At 35.6% G+C, this 17,809-nt stretch overlaps 1 protein-coding gene across 3 annotated transcripts in view; it reads left to right on the top strand.

The window, feature by feature from the left end:
• The first annotated feature begins 2,647 nt into the window (after positions 1-2,647).
• LUZP2 (leucine zipper protein 2) overlaps positions 2,648-17,809 on the top strand; it is a 418,915-nt gene continuing 403,753 nt past the window's right edge. The window contains exon 1 of one of the 3 annotated variants that reach the window (XM_087921245.1): positions 2,648-3,050. In XM_087921245.1, coding sequence (XP_087777371.1) covers positions 2,989-3,050 — 62 coding nt within the window. In that variant the 5' untranslated portion in view covers positions 2,648-2,988. The remainder of the gene's footprint in view (positions 3,051-17,809) is intronic. The other 2 variants (XM_087921244.1, XM_026706368.2) reach the window with 2 other exon arrangements.

Below are 17,809 nucleotides of genomic sequence, written 5' to 3'. Positions count from 1 at the left end.
GATGACTTCATAAAAAATATTCCCAGCCTTCAGTATTAAATTTGTTTCTAAGAGGCATTATGTAGAAACTAAATACTTACAAAAGTAATTGCTGCAATCCAATATTCTGCTTAAAATGTATACAACCTGAGAAATTAAATAGTTAGACAAACAGGAGAGAGAGGGAGAGAGGGAGGGAGGGAGGGAGAGACAAGGAGAGGGAGAGATCCTTTATACTGTATAAATGTATTTATTTTCTTATTACTTATAATTCATATTATTAAGTCTACCCAATTCATCAAGTTTAAAAGCAATCCTATATATTGCTGAAACATTTGTGTTTGATACTTTGTAACTTTGTCAAGAAAGTTACCCCAAAATGAGCTAACTTACTGAACACCAGGACTCATTACTTCTGAGGCAGAGGTGGTATTCAGCAGGTCCTGACCAGTTCTGGAGAACCGGTAGCAGAAATTTTGAGCAGTTCAGAGAACTGGCAAATACCACCTCTGAATGGAGATTTTACAGTATTTATTCCCTTGCCACGCCCACCAAGCCATGCCCACAGAACCTGTAGCAACAAAAAATGATATCCACCACTGTTCTGAGGGAATGAAATTTGGGGAAGTTGCGGCTACTTAGGCACTGCTCGGCTGCTGCTGCTGCTGCTTCAGCAATACTGCCATTGCTACTGAGGTCATGTGGTCTTCATTTTCAATGTTCCTTGAAAGGTTTAGTTTAGTTTACTTTATTGTCATTGCACCTCATACAACGAAATCAAACACCATCTTCAGTGCACATTATGACATGAAAATAAACACAAACACACATCCTTCACCCTTCACACATTGAACCGGAAACTCCCGACACCACACCAACACTGCACTATACAGCAGAATTCAAAAGAGCTACTGCCCTGGGATAGAAGCTGTTTTTCATCCTATTTGTCCTTGTTTTTATTATTCTGTACCATCTGCCAGATGGTAAAAATTCAAAAAAAAAAAGGTTCCCAGGATGAGATGGATCTTTGAGAATGTTTTGAACTTTCTTAAGGCAGCGGTAGCTATAAAGCTCTTCCAAAGAGGGGAGAGGGCAGCTAATGATCTTCTGGGCAATGACATTAACCCTCTGGAGTGCTGTCCTATCTGCCACAAAATTTTCCAGTCACTTTTGCAATTCTTTGCTCTTTCCCCCAGCTGGCAGCAAATACTTACCTGCCTGCTAGGAAGGAAAAGAAAGAGGAGGGAAACAAAAGGAGGGAAGGACAGAGAGGAAGGAAGGAATGACCACACACCATTTCAAGCCCACACAACCCCATGCACCCTCACCAACCCATGCAGCACTCCTGTGCATCTTGATGGACCCTCTTTTCACACATACTTCCCCCTACATCTCCTCCCTGACCTGCATGGCATCCTTCTTGTCCTTCCCTACCTGCACAGCACCTCTTGCGCATAGTATGGACCCTTCCCACCCTACACTGCCCAATGCGGAAGGAAGGAAGGAAGGAAGGAAGGAAGGAAGGAAGGAAGGAAGGAAGGAAGGAAGGAAGGAAGGAAGGAAGGAAGGAAGGAAGGAAGGAAGGGTGAGAAAGGAGAGAGGAAGAAACTTGGAAATCACTGAGGGCAGAGTGTATTTTTCTCGTTGAACTTGAATACAAAATGCCATTAATGATACAATATAATGTACACATTTCAACATCCATGATTTGATTTGTATTAATAGGAAGGAAATTTTGCCACTTCAGTTTGTGACAATTAATTTTCACTTGAGTATTTTGCCATTTAAAGGAAATTGGCTTCTTGTTCTCCTGGCTCTAGTTAATAGGTTTCAAATGTTCTTTACCCAATCTTCTGGAAGCTTTTGCCTTCGATATTTTGCCTCTCTGTAATATAGCAAATCATTTTAAATGTTTTAAATGCCTTTCTGCATGAGCAATTTATATATTCAGGAAACTGAATTCTCTTTTATCCTGACCTATGTGATCATATTCCTTTCCAGACCAAGCTATCCTCATTTCATAAAACTGCAATATGTTTTAAAGTCTAAATTCTGACATAACCAAAATATACTGTAGAAAGCTATTACTACCCAAAAGTAGAGCTTTGTTTATGCTTGGAGAGTGTGAAGGACATTCAGGACTTTAACTTTCATTGGCAAATGGATTTTGAGAGGTGTCAAGAAACCCTCTTTACGGAGTTTGAATTCCCTCCTCTCCCTCTCTCTCCCTCAAATTAAAATTTTAATAATTGATGCCAAATGTTGCTTCTTTAAACAGAATAATTATCAGCATAACACCCAAAGAAAGCTTACATTTGGATAGACCTTTATAAAAGGTTTCTAATGATGACAATTGGATCTTTAAAGAAAAGACTCAGTTTGGGATTTATTTATTTATTTTAACCCATTTAGTGTTGACTCCCTAGCTGCCAAGGAATCTGCTTCTTGGTTGGTACGATAACTTCTTATTCATACTGAGTGAAGAGCTGTCTTTCACTTGCACCAAGCAGGAGGTGAGTTTGAAACTTGGCTGTTCATTTAAACAAGTCTTCACCCTGGGTCTCCCTGCAAATGACCCAACTTTCATTAGACATTTTGATTTTTAGGCTGAATTTAGGATGAGCCCTTAGCACGAAGTAGCATCTGCCTGGGGGCTCACTTCCCTCTGCTGTTGCCAATGAAATGGCTAGCAATAACAAATCCTTCAGGACATCAATAGAGTCCCTGTGTTGAATAATCACAGACTATCAGGCATGAGACTTGCAGCAGCAGCAGCTCCGTTGCCTGTGACATCACTCCTCAAGCACAAGCCCCACTCTGGGCTGCCTTCATTAGTCAGTGTGTTGGTCTGCCTGCTTTCTCAGATCTACTGACTGTCATACGCTGGAGCAGGTTCTTTTGCAGAGGAAGGACTTTAGAAATCGGAGAGCTGGTGGGAAAGACAAGAGGAATCAAGAGAGGAAGAGTGCCGAGTAGCTCCAGAGAACGAAACAGCCCCGCTTTTGCAAAATGAAATACATCTTGACTCAGTATTTGCTCTTCCTTTTGCCTCCTCTGGTCCTCAACACCAGGTGAGTACCCAGCTGTTTCTGACTTGGAACGGGGCTTTGAAAAGCGGTTAAGGTGATTTTTTTTTTTTTTTAACCAGGGTTTTCGTTCCAGCTTTTTTCCTGCTTTGGAAGTTCAGATAGCATCTTTTGTTGTGCAGATACGAGCGTAGCTTTTATTTTCATTTTCCTCCCTTCTACATTGCTTCCCTCTGTTTCTTTCATACATACACGGAGAGAGAAAGAGAAGAGAATCAGTGCTTAAGAGACTTTGATTCTGGGTCATTCGCTAGTTTAGTCAAGTCCATTCATCTTCTTAGTCAATAAGAGGGAAAACTCCAAGCTCTGCAATGACCCAATGCATTTGTGATTAAGCAAAACAGTTTCTTATGTCAATAGTGCTCATCCAACACTAGTAATTTTTCATGTGCTCCAATGCATAAAAAAGGAAACACTACACCAGAAGAATAGGGAATGTACTTGGCTTTGTTATACATTGCATTTGATTTCAAAACAAAATCTTAAAGCTATTTTAGTCATCCAACATTTTGGTTTTATTTCACTGTGAGTTTTGCAACAGAAAAAAATAGCCTTGTTAGTGCTATGTTTGTATTTGTGAAGAGCTTAAGGGTGAGATGACATTGGGATGCTATCAGGATTATTTAAAAGTTCCACTAATACAGGAAAAGCATGTAGAATACTTTTTTTAGCAATGAAAGAGAAAAGCTGGTAAAATGTAGGATTTGCAGTTGTAGGTGTGCATGTGATCTTTATTGTGGAGTACGCACTATCAGATTATATGTACACACAGACACACTCTGTCCTGCAAGTGAAATTTGATATAGAGTCACCCAGTACATAGGAAGAAAGTTAATGCTCTGTGCAAGGTATGATCTGAACAAATCATTACTTCAGCAGCTTTACTATCTGTGTATGCTTTTCAATTTTCTGAAGCCCATAAATGAGAGACTGACAGTCTTTTGCTTTGTTGCTTATTTAAGGAGCTGGTAAATTTCTAACTCTCTGGGAAATGCAATAAACAGTCTGCACAGAGCTATGTCTATCTTGGGAGAAATGCTTGTAGGCTTTTCTGCCAAGTTATGTTTTCTAGCAATATTTCTTTTCAGTGGATTTGGAAAAGCTTTTTCTATTTAGAGTTCTAAGTGTTTAGTCACTGAAGCAAGATTCCTTGCTAAACTGTTGGGTTTAGATAATCCACCTATAGAAGAACTCCTGTTAAGTATAAGTGAAGAAAGGATTCGGGAAGTCATAACTTACCACAAATAATCAGATAATAAAACATAGTAGAACTAATTACTCAACTGTCTATATTTTGAACAAAAAACCCTTGTATATTCTCTCCTACTTAATCAGTTATGAACCACTGTAATGATTACATGCCTTGACAGACTGTATAGATCCCTTTGGAAATTTGTACAAGGAGTTGCCTATTTTCTGAGGATCCACTTTGATTTAGTAAGTGACTTTGGAAATATTATCTTATTATGAATATCTGTATCAAGCTGTATGAGTAATCTAAAGTAGTTTTAAATTTTATATTTCTCTCCAAATGATACCATAGCTAAATTCCAGTGGACGACAGAAATGGTCCAGGAAATCACCGGGAGATGAATGGGCTTTTGAGTGAAGTGTTTTAGCCTTGCCAATTTATCTTCTTTATGTACTATGTAGAAAATGAAATAATTGTTTGTCTTTCCCCAGAAAATTTTTAGAGGAAAAGTTGAAGAGACTTGGTAGAAGGACATTTGATCAAAGGATCAGCTTTACTTTAATATCTTCTCTAATAAACTTTGAAAGGCTATCACCAAAGAGAGAGATTGAGAGAGACAGAGACACACACAGAGATGTTTCTTGCCTGTACAATACATAAATGCTGGAAAATTGTAAACAATCACCTCTCTTCTAGAGGGGTTTTTAAAAGATACAATTATGATAAAACTGGAAAAATAGACTTTCATAGATACTCCAGTACAACCTTCTTCTGACAACTTTCAGAAATAAAGTTACTTTGCATGAATTCATCATAAACAGTTCTCCTGATGTTGAAAATAGAGTACTGAATAAAGATTCAATCTTTAAAAATGACTTCTTGGAACTTCTTACTTTAGCTTTTTGAGAAATGCCAATTAAGTGGTTTTAAATGGAACTTTTGGCATTAGAAACTAACAAAGTGGTATTTTAAAGAAATAGGTTATATTCCAGTAGTAATAAAAATGTAAAGGATTTGAAATAATGCAATCAATTTTGTTGAATGTTTCTTCTATTATACAGGTCCAATAAATCACATATTAGAACCCAATAACAATAATATGCATATTTTAGGAGATTTCTCTGTAGAGGAAGACCAAAGTTTGTAAAGTTGTAAGGTGTGTTTGGAGGTATCTACTTAAGCAATAAAAAGACTTGTTTATTGGTGAACATAAATTTTATTGCAACCTTTAGGAAATGTGAACTGTGGAAGCTGTAGTTTTTGATTAGACTTTTACCTGATGAAATTACTGAAATCAGTGACATTTCTCCTATCATTTATTCTAGAAGAATGTCATTTAGTTTTCAGCATCTCAGATTGTTCCTTTCTAACATATGGTTAATGTTCAGGTAATTGCCATACAGAGAAAATTTCAAAGAATAGTTGCTGTACTGAAGATGGGACTCTGTTATCCTGCTGTGTGAAAATGCTTTGCTTAGGCATAGTTGCCCTGTAAGCAGTAAAAAAAAAAGTATTTTTCTGTCAACTTATCATGTAAAAATTTTGCAGAAAAAAATCTCTGCAAATAGCCCCTTGGTTTAGTTAGTTGTTGAAACCAAGAAAAGTATGGGAGCTGTGTTTCCTGACTACCTAGACTTTGGCAGTGAGGGCACTGATGGAGACATTGACTTTTCGTAGACTTTGGCTATTATATGGTTGATCTAGGGGAGAATATTTTAATTAAAAAAAAAATACCCCTAAACTTTTGGGGACTATCTCTCACTAACTAATTTTCTGACTATTCTAACTCTATTTTTGACTCATCATATCACATACTGATTTTACCCATGACCTTGGCTCAGTAGCTAAGGTGCTGAGCCTGTCGATCAGAAAGGTCGGCAGCTTGGCGGTTCAAATCCCTAGCACCGCATAATGGAGTGAGCTGCCATTTACTTGTCTCAACTTCTACCAACCTAGCCGTTCTAAAGCATTTAAAAATGCAAGTAGAAAAATAGGGACCACTTTGGTGGGAAGGTAACAGTGTTCCATGCACCTTCTATGTTTGGTCATGCCGACCACATAATCATGGAGATGTCTTCAGACAGCACTGGCTTTTCAGCTTTGTAACAGAGATGAGCACTGGCCCCTAGAGCTGGAAACAACTAGCACATATGTGGCCTTCAGATAGCCTATTCCTAAATCTTCAAAGATAATAAGTTAGCATGTTGAATTGTATTTACCAGTATATTTTCAATGTACTAAGTTGAACTAACTAAAATTTCAACCTGGTTTTAAGAATTGCATCATGCAATTTATATTACAGTAATTCAACTGAGTTGCATTAAATTAAAACACACAAAAAGTAACAGTACAAATTTGTTTTTAGGTTGTTTAGCTTTATCTAGCTCATCACCCATGTAGAACTTCCTTGGCCTTCTCAGAATATGGTAGAAGGAAAATACATAGCTGATAATAATAAAAATACCCTTAAAAGTACCTTTCTAATTTCCCAATGATTTTTGAAGAGGTTGAAAAGCATAGGCAACATATTGTACTCCAGGAGACAGCTTAGATCAATAGTTAACTACAGAAACTTCAAGTAATAGTAGGAAGGTATTCTTATGGAAGATAGCATGGAAGTGAGTGAGGTAGGTAAAATCACTTTTACCTGCAGAAATGGAAAATGAATTAGCCATTATAGTACCTAAGTTACACAGAATTGGACCTGATTAGTACATGGATGAGAAACAGCCAGAAAATCTCAAAGCCATAGCCTAATCTAGGAAGTTGAACAAAATATCTTTGAAAAAGAGAAATAGAAGTTAATAGTAGTTGAGCTTGTCATTGATAATGGAGTGAATTTGATAAAAGAGTACACTTCATCATTTCTATCACAAGTCATCATTCTTGCCCATAAGTCAAAACATGTCCCACTTAATCAATTAGGGATATATATCAACTGGGAAAACCCTTAGTAGAGACTGTTGCCAATGTATTGAGGAAAGGGTTATCATGAGGGTTTTTTTTTGGAGGGGATGGCCAAATAAATAGTAGAAATTTTTGTACTTGTCTTATGGAAGGGCAGCAAGATGAAGTTAGTGAACAGAGCATCTTGACAGTGTCTCATGATAGACTATAATGATTCTGTGTACCTCCCCTTGAACTTTGACTACTAGTGAATACTTCTAATGATGTTCTTCTCATATGCTCCTGTAAAATCAAATATGATAGCGCTGAAGTTTTTCTATTATTAATAAATCTTACATTAGCTAGCAGCATGAGTAGCAAGTTTTATAGGACAGAAATGAGAATATATAGCCACACAAGCACAATTGAAGATCACAGTAAGAGGAAACAGCAGTCCATAAATCACTTAAGTTTTAGTATTTTAATTTCATCTGCCCTGTTAGATTAGTGTATTGGGGTGGGTGGGGATAGTTTAGAAATAATGGAATGCAGTTACTGCTGCTCCATTGAAAAGTCACAATCTGTTCTGTGACTTGAATTGATATGAACGTTATATCTGAACACATAAAAGCAGTATTATGTGCAATAGGAAGCATAGTATAATAGAAAGGATTTGACTCATATGTTTAATTGAATCAGAGGAGTAAATTACTATATTCAGTACTCTGCAGAATCTAGTGTGAATTTATTAAAGTCGGTACATTCTTAATGAAAATCTATTTACATGGACAAACAGTGCTCTAATAGTTTATTAGTCTAACATGTTAATATTTTGCAAAAGTTAATAAGTGCTGGCATCTGTATTTCAAAAAAGTATCTGTTTTTTAATGTTGATTATATATGATGAAAAGTGATGCTCGGTATAATTCAAATCTTAATGGAAATATTAGCATTTTGTTTGTTTTAAATATTGATAGATATTAGAAATTTGTCACTGGTATTAAAGCACTATGTGATGGATCAAAATGTTCCTTTAAAAATCCACTGCTACTTTCATTTCTGAAAAGGATAATATAATAATATGTGGGAAAGACCTCGGGAGATGGGGCAAAGAGATACTGCCTAGGGAATGGTCAGATAAATGACAGCATAGCCCACAGGTGCATAGTGGGCAGAATAATCTCTTAATGTAACTTTTCAGTAAAGTAGAATTTATTTGGTGATATTTCCTGTCTGGTCTACCTGATAAGACTGACAAATTAGAATCCAGTGAAAGATATTTCTTTTTTTGTAAAAGTTTTATTTGGGTTTTTACAATACAAAATACAAATAAAATATCTTTTGGAGAACAGCATGATTCCAGGTTATCACCTCTCCATACAGACATAAACTCAATTACATGTTCGTCTTTATATTCTATTCCATATCTTTTAACTATTTTATCATTTTCTCAATAATTTTTCCTTTCCCTTACTTTCCTCAACCTTATTTTTAATTATCTCATTTCTTTCTAAATTCAATTACATATATTTTTCTAATTTTCAGTTTCTTTCTAATCATTATATTTATACTTTTGTCTGTCCTGTTTACAATTTCATATTTTCTTTTCCCATAAAACAAGATTTTCCCTTTGATAACTAAATGGAATGTAACACCTTTCAAATCTTATTTAAAATTTAATGTATATCTTTATAATTATAACATTCAATTTCTAACCTCTATTTTAAAACATATGACTCTTATCAGTCAATTTCTGCTTGGTACATTCCCTTAAAAGTACACACTAAGTTCTAAAAAAGAGAAAATACATATAACAACAATAACTAAAATAGTTATTGTATTCCAATTCAACCCAGCCATTGATATTAATTGGAATCTTTAATGTGTCTTTTCAATTAGATTTTATACTTCGTGGAGGACACTTAAAATATTTCCATCCTTTCTTACTTTTCTTCCCTTTCTCTTTTTGTTTCATTTAATTATTAACAAACATTCTATTACTTAATAATACCAGTTATCGTTCACTTTAATCACCTATATTTTATATTTTCTAGCTCATTAGTATTTCTAATTAAACAATATTATCTCTGGTACCCATGCAAAATCCTCTCTTTCCATTTATGTTTTTAACCATTATCTGAATCTTATTTAAAATTTAGTTCATACATTATACAATTATAACATTCCATTTCACATAATTTGTCAGCCAAATTCGATTTGGTACATTTCCTTAAAAATCAATGCATTCTAAACAAAGAAAGAAATATATAAGAATAATTAATAAAGTTGTTATTTTATTCAAGTTCATCTTATCAACTGATATTAATTTCAGTTAGAGTCTTTCATATTTCTTTTCAATTATATTTTTTAAAAGTCATTGATAACAGTTAAAATGTTCCCACCCTTTCCTACTTTCATTTTCTTATTCTCTTTATTTCATTTAATTATCAACAAACATTCCATTACATAACAATACCAATTTTATCTATCGCTTTAATCACATATATTTCATATTTTCTAAACTCATTACTATTTCTAATATGACAATGTTATCTCATGTACCCTTGCAGAATCCTCTTTCAATTGAATTTTCAACCATTATCTCTGTATCTTTGAAATAGGCTTATACCTTTAATCCTTGTACATTTTCCCTGCTTCTCTATATCCTGTTTCTGTCTTTTATAACTTCTTTTCCTTTCCATTTTCCCCCTCTTCTTCTCCCTCCCCTTTTTGACCCCTTTTCTATCTAATTCTAATTCTCCCTTCTGTGATCCTTTTTTCTGCTCCTTCCTAGTATTGTAATTGCTTTTCAAGCTATTCTTTTTTTTTGGTTGTTTTTTCAGATCTTAAATTTTCCACTCTCTTTCCCCCCTTTTCCTTTTTTACCCCACATAGAATTGCTTGATCATTAAAGATGGCTTCTTCTTTGTCCCGCCCTTCTTTTTCTGCAAACATTTTTTTCTGTTTTTGATAGTTCAAAATCTCCATTTCTAAAAATTGAAATATGAAGCCAAAAGATCCTCTTCCCTCTTGCACGTCTTCTTTCTGTTTTTCTAAGTTTCATTTTTAGTTCTTCAAGGAGTGATGCCATTTGAACATTTTTAAATAACCACTCAATTAATTTTAATCATTAAAATCCAACAACCAAAATTCCAAAAATCACCAAGTGATCCAAATAATCCAAAGCTGTTTCTTCTTGCTTCTTTTTTCCACTTTCTCTTTCCAGAGGTACTGTTATCTTGTAACAAAGTTTCAGTTACAGTGTATCTTTTAGAAGTCTTGTTAAAATTTCACTGTTAATTCTTCTTACTTCCAGGTGGTCTCCTCCCTTTTTTTCAGATCCACCATTTTCTTTTCTCTCTCTCTCCTTTCCTTCTTTGAAGGTTTTAAAATATCCAAAAGTCTTTATTATCCCTTTGACACTTTATTTTCAGCTTACAATTGCCAATTAATGTCAAAGTGGATTTATATCAAGTTCTTGCTTAGATCGCTTTTTCTTAGTATTTAAAGCCGATTATGGCTGTCAGTGTGAGAAAAAAAAACCCAAATCTTTTCCCTTCCCTCTCTCCTTCGCCACTTCAAATCTTCTTTGGGAACAATATTATTCTTTATAATTCAAATTCCAGTGTACCTTGTATTGTTGCTTTCTCATTTTGTCCCAGTCAGTCAAAACTTTCTCCTTTATCTTCCTCCTGCACAATCCTGTCTGGTCAGGTTCTTCTTTGAGGTGGGAATTTCTGACGACCGTTGGAAGCGCCTTTGGGAAAGGGAGTAATGACCAGCCAAGGAGGAGATATGAGGCTCTCCTCAACCCCGCTGGTGGTCTCCCCCCTATTCAGCACCTCGACGGGGTGGCTTCAGCCTTGAATCCAAATGGCTCAGGGCACTCCTGCAGCAAGCACAGATCAAAACCGTGCATGATCGTGGACTTCTGTCCATTGCTGAAGAAGCCCAAACTGAAAGCCCCTAAGTGAAAGTTATTTCTGCATGTATGTGGTAGGACATGATGTACAGGGGACTTCATATATGCCTTGGTTTTCCAGATCAATTTTCCAGGTCAACTCACAGATGAACACAATACAGAAGCCTGTTGAGGGCAGATGAGATTCTGCTGAAATGTTGCTACAACTTTAAAAGCACAACTATAATGATGTGGGAAAATACCCGAACAAAGCTGAATACCATACATGTAAGTACCCACAAAAACTTAAGAAAACAAATATCAGACCTCTACGGGAAGGAAATAAACAGCCAGACCAAAACCTGTGAGTAGCTGGAAGTTAAAAGAGCAGGCATACTATGTGACCTCAAATTCCTACACAGCTGCAGAGACAACAAGGCAACACCAATCTGCTTCAAATTAACATTTCATCACGGCACAGCAGCTACTATATGTATCCTGAAAAGAACTGAAATGACTCTACTTAGGAATGAGCTCCACAGAAAGAGATTCCAATTGTATCAGTTAAACAAAGATTTGCTAACACTACACCTGGAATTGAGCAGCAAAATCCACCCTTTACTTTGGGACATGATAAAACAACTTACGACTTGGAGAGCTGAAACTGAAACCACTTACAAAAATGACAAACTCTTGAAGAAACTAAAGAAATTAGAACATGACAAGAAAGCCCCCAACAACTCACAACAACACCTGAAACAATTAGTATATAACGTTTCCAGCAGAGAACTCACCAAAACAGAAACATATGTCCTAACCAAAGGATTCAATTAAGCTATAGCACCCCCAAAAATCCCCACAGAATCCATCATATGTGCAGTAGAATCCAGCCTAATCAGCCTAACTAAATTAAATACAGATGAAGCTGATAGAATAAGACAGCAAGTTACTTAATATCCTATGCACAAGCAAACCACCCAAAAGCAACTTGCACAAAGAGGAACTAAAAACCCTGCAAGCCCTAAAGAACAACAGCAGCATAATGATACTTCCAGCAGATAAAGGTAATGCCACCGTAGTAATGGATAGAAAAGACGACGAAACAAAATTGACAGACCTACTCCAAGACTCCACATACAAGCTCATAAACATGGACCCAACCACATATCTAGAAAAAATAACCAAGAAGAAAATTATCACCAGCCACATAAGCAAAGAGATCCAACAGACAATCATCCCAAGAGAAAAATCTTCCAGATGCCCCAAACAATATGGCCTCCCAAAAATACACAAAGAAGGCATACCTTTCAGACCCATAGTCAGCTCCAGAGGAGCACCACTACAAAACCTAGCTAAACACTTAGCAAACCAGCTACAGCCCCATGCTGAAGCAGCAGCTTCACATGTACAAAACTCATACCACTTTTTGGAAATGATTAAAGATCTACACATGGAACAAGAAGATCTGCTTGTAAGTTTTTACGTGGTTTCACCATTTACTCAAGTCCCGATAAAAGAAACTCTTGAAATCATCAAAACTAAATACCAACCAGCTAAACACCTCATGGAACTAGCAGAACACTGCTTAACCAACACATATTTCATATACAAAGGACAAAGATACAAGCAAATTGCCCCCATGGGATCACCACTGTCACCCGTCATTGCAAACCTGTTCATGAAAGAATTCAAATCCAGAGCCCTAGCCAATACCACCCACAAACCCAAACTATGGCTAAGATACATCAATGACACATTTGTTATTTGGCCCCCTGGAAAAGAAAACCTAAACAATTTCCTAACACACCTAAACAGCACACACACCAAAATCAAATTCACCATGAAAACGGAAACAAACAACTACCATTCCTAGATGTACTAATCTACAAAAAAAAAAAAAAAAAAAACCCTGATGGAACACTAGGACACACCATATACCAGAAGAAAACACACACCAACTGCTACCTCAACCCCCAATCCCACAACTACCCAGCACAGATAAACTCCATGGCCAATACACTAATTGCCAGAACCAAATGCCTGGCAGACAAGACACACATAAAGACTCAACTATGCACCCTGATTAAAGTTCTGACAGCTAACAGCTTCTACAAAAGCAAAATCACCGGCTTGATCCACAAAAACACACTGAGACATAATGGAGACCTAGAAGATGAACAGACCTATGGAACAGCTGTCCTGCCCTACATAAGAGGTACTACAGACAAAATTAGTAAGATACTACACAGGCATCACATCAAGACTGCCTTCAAAACAGACAGAAAAATAGCAGCCATTCTAAGAAACTCCAAAGATAAAATTGACCTGGAAAACCAAGGTATATATGAAGTCCCCTGTACATCATGCCCTGCCACATACATTGGACAGACCAATAGAAGAATAAGTACCCGCCTAGATGAACACAAAAATGCAGTAAAAAAGCTGGAACACACTTCCTCACTAGTCCAACACATGAAAGCAACAGGTCATAGCATTGACTTCAATGGCACCAAAACCCTAGCCACTATAGAAAACCCCAGCCACAGAATTATCAGAGAAGCCATAGAGATTGAAAAAAGACCTGAAAGCATGAATAGAAGAGATGACTCCACCAGACTGTCATTTGCAAGCCTGCACTCACAAACAAAAAAATCTCCACACCACAAACCAGGCAAACACCTGGGCACAAACAGATCCCCCCTGATACCTCCAGCTCAATCACACCCCAACCAGGCACCCAGATGAAACCTAGCTTCCGAAAAAATGATAGCCATCCATTTATTCGGAGCCAAGTCGCACTAAAAGCCTCCAATACAGGAACACAATGTTGCCAGCCAATCAAGACAAAAAAATCCTCAAACAGACAGAAGATATTAGAAACACCAATCAAGCAGAACACAGCAAACTCCAAGACCAATAAACACAGACCAAGACTCCCAACCAATCAGGACGAAGAAAAAACCATTCTGGCACAGCAGTAGGCTAGTCCCAAATTTAAAACTGAAATGGCTGTGAAAGTCTGACGAACACAATACAGAAGCCTGATGATAGCAGATGAAATTCTGCCAAAACGTTGCTACAACTTTAAAAGCACAACTATAATGATGTGGGAAAATACCAGAACAAAGCTGAATACCATAGATAGATAGATAGATAGATAGATAGATAGATAGATAGATAGATAGATAGATAGATAGATAGATAGATAGATAGATGCCAAAGATGCACGGAACCCTGTTACCTTCCCACCAAAATGGTCCCTATTTTTCTACTTGCATTTTTATATGCTTCCAAACTGATAGGTTTGAAGAAACAGGAGAATCACTCCATTATGCGGTGCTAGGGATTCGAACTGCCGAATGTATAAGAATGTATAAAATTTATAAGAACCAACAAAAGGAAAAATTGACATGACAAAAGTTTCACTCTCAAGTTTTGTTAACAGGAATGATTTGTAAATGAACTTTTGCTCAAGGGAACTTTTACTCTGGTCATATACATTATAGAAGATTATGGGGCTCTGCTGAAAAAAATCCACTTTTATTTTTTGATCAAAATGTACAAATTGCTGGACTGGGGCTTCTTATTTTCATACTACTAACAATTTGCCTTTATTTTAACTCTGTTTCCCTTGATCATTGCCTCTTCTTTCCTTTGTAAAGACATAAAGGACCAAGATAACAATATATACAACCAGATTTCTTAACACATTAATTATCATATGTTCTGACATATTTTGAGCATCTATAATCTTCCATGGGGAAAGCTATTTAACATCTACTCAGTAATATAATAGTTAAAAATACTAGATTGTCATTCAGTGTCTAGCAAAGCTATGGCTAAATAGTTCAAGAAAAATAATCTAATATATCTATGGATTGATGGAACTTTCCATATGTCTCATATATCAATATTTTTGCAAATGGTACAAATGTATTACGCATAATATAGACCAAACATGATCATTAGTTTTGGCTCCCTTCCAAAAGAAGTTCTGATCATATATATCCAGAGAAGATGGTGGAGAACCTCTTAAGATACATTACTATTCCTGTCATTAACTCTGTATATCATATTGATCCAACTTGGTCTCATGTTTAGTTATTGACACAAGGAAACTCTATCCTTAATAGCACTTGAACATCTGTAGATGAGTCAGGCTGACTTTATGGTACAAAATCTGAATTATAAAGATAGAAAAGAAATATATTTGATATTGCGCTGTGTAGAATTTAATAAACTGATGTAAATATAAGACAGGATCAAGCTCTGTGTATTATTTCAAATGGAATTTAAGAAGAAAATTTTGGTCTGGATTAGTGTTGAGATGAAAGATAGCGTTCAGTTATTTATAGATAGTATATTCATTTTTATTCATGCATCATTAACCTTTGAGCAAAGGTCTAGGGCCTTTCCCAGATCACAATGCCTTACTTTAAAACAAGGATTTTCTTAATTTTGTTAACTTAAGCAGTCTAATACTTCTGACATTCCGGACAATGTTCAGTGCAACATCCAGCAATGCTCTGAGAGGTATAGTTTCTCAGATAATGATCCTATAATATTGCATATTGTTATTCATTTGTACTTCTAGTGAATTCTTGCTGGTGGGAGAGAAGGAGAGGGAAGATAGTTGTTTGAAAAACTGCTCACAATAACTTTCATCTAATATATGTGGCTGTTTAGCCCACAGTTTGGATATATTATGAAAAATATTGATCTATCATTTTCAAAGCTTCATGATCTTGCTTAGTTCCTTTTTTCAAAATCAATCAAGCTCATCTAGGTGCTTATTTTCTTATTACCGAAAACAGTCTATAAAAGACTAATCAAATTGGTCTCTTTTATATGAACTATATATCTATCATCTCTACATGTCTATCCTCCCTTTATCTTCTTTCTTTCTTTCTTTCTTTCTTTCTTTCTTTCTTTCTTTCTTTCTTTCTTTCTTTCTTTCTTTCTTTCTTTCTTTCTTTCTTTCTTTCTGATAAAGAGATTATCATCTCTTTAAATAAAAATATACTAACTTCTAATTTTGGCAGCTGTGTGATTGCCACAATGTACAAAAGATGTTGAGACACTATAAAGAGTGCAGAGAAGAACAACAAAAATGATTAGGGGACTGGAGGCTAAAACATTAAAAAATGGTTATTGGAGTTAGGTATGTCTAGTTTAATAAAAAGAAGGACTGGGGTGTGTGTGACATAATAGCAGTGTTCCAATATCTCAGGGGCTACCACAAAGAAGAGGGAGTCAAACTATTCTCCAAAGCACCTGAGAAGGATAGAAGCAACCTAGAACTAAAGATAAATTTCCTGACAGAACAATCATTGGAACAACTTGCCTTCAGAAGTTGTAAATGCTCCAAAAGTGGACGCTTTTAAGAAGAGATTGGATAACCATTTTCTGAAATGGTATAGGGTTTCCTGCATAAGCAGAGGGTTAGACTAGAAGATCTCCAAGGTCCCTTCCAACTCTGTTGTTCTATTCTGTTTATTGATGCTGTGCAGAACATATACAATAGCAATAAATTTACATGATTAGATTTAAAAAGCAAACTCTCAAAGACCTAATGCTAAGCAGATTCTCCTTCAAAGCTGAGTAAATTGGTCATCTATGTAGATACCAATTTTTTACTTGGCAACAGGAAGAAACAAGTATACTGTACCATTATTTATTAATGGACACTTTTGTTGCTTCTCTTTTCCTTGATAGCAAATACTTCCATCCCTAGAATTAAAGAAGAAGAAAGAAAAAGAAGCCAGGCCAAATCAGGACTTTTCATTCATGAACAGACATGAAATTCCAAGAAAAATAAATAATAGTGTAATAATGTGCTTAAATTGATGTTATATTAGTGAGGAGGAGGAGAAAGAAAAGCAAAGAAAAAAAGAAAAAAGATGGTCATGTATTACACTATGCAATAGTATACTGTAATTCAGTTCACAGGAACAAACTACATTAGACTTTCAACCAAAAAAACCAAACATTTGGGGGTGTTCTGTTTAGTTCTATGGTACAGAATAACAGATTAACATCAAAGAATCTCTACTGATCTTAAAGATGGCCATTTTGACTGTTATTTTGAAGACATTTCTATCAAATTAAAATGGAACTGCTGAAAGTTTTTATTTACATAATTCAACATTTTTAATAAAAATAATAACCATGTTTTAAAAAGCCATTAAATGTTTAATTCATTTTAATATTCTGTCAATTCACTATTAGATAACTCATTAAACTAACACAACCAGACCTTTGATGTAATTTTTTTAAATAATCAAAGACTATTCCTTAGTAATGTATTTGCTTTGAGCCTCTGTTGTTTTGGAAAACAGCCTATTTCCGTTTGAAACTAATCAACCACTACATGATTAATTTGGAGCTAGAATATAAATAAAATGTGGAAATCCAGTTCTATACTGTCCATTGAGTAGCATAGGAAAGCTACAAATGATTATAACTTTTTCAATGTGTTAAAAGGTTAGGATGAATGAAATGTTCAGGCACAATTCATCCTTCAGTAAGAATGAAATCTGGTTGTTTTCAAAGAAAGAGATGCAGTGAATGATCTTTTACATGCTGTTTTCTTTTTTAAAGGAAAATGGTTATAGTCTTGCTTTTAATAAAAAGAATAAACGTGACTATATATGCCTCACACAAATTATTGTGGTTTGGAATGTCTGATCTATGATCAGAAAGAGCTGATATTCTTCTTACACTACTCTTCCTTCTCTTTCTGCCTATCATGATGTTTTATGGAGC

Source organism: Pseudonaja textilis, chromosome 1 (assembly GCF_049901715.1).
Source record: "Pseudonaja textilis isolate UNSWEBS1 chromosome 1, rPseTex1.2, whole genome shotgun sequence".
Taxonomy (NCBI): Eukaryota; Metazoa; Chordata; class Lepidosauria; order Squamata; family Elapidae; genus Pseudonaja; species Pseudonaja textilis.
This window is presented reverse-complemented; position numbering and strand designations above follow the sequence as displayed.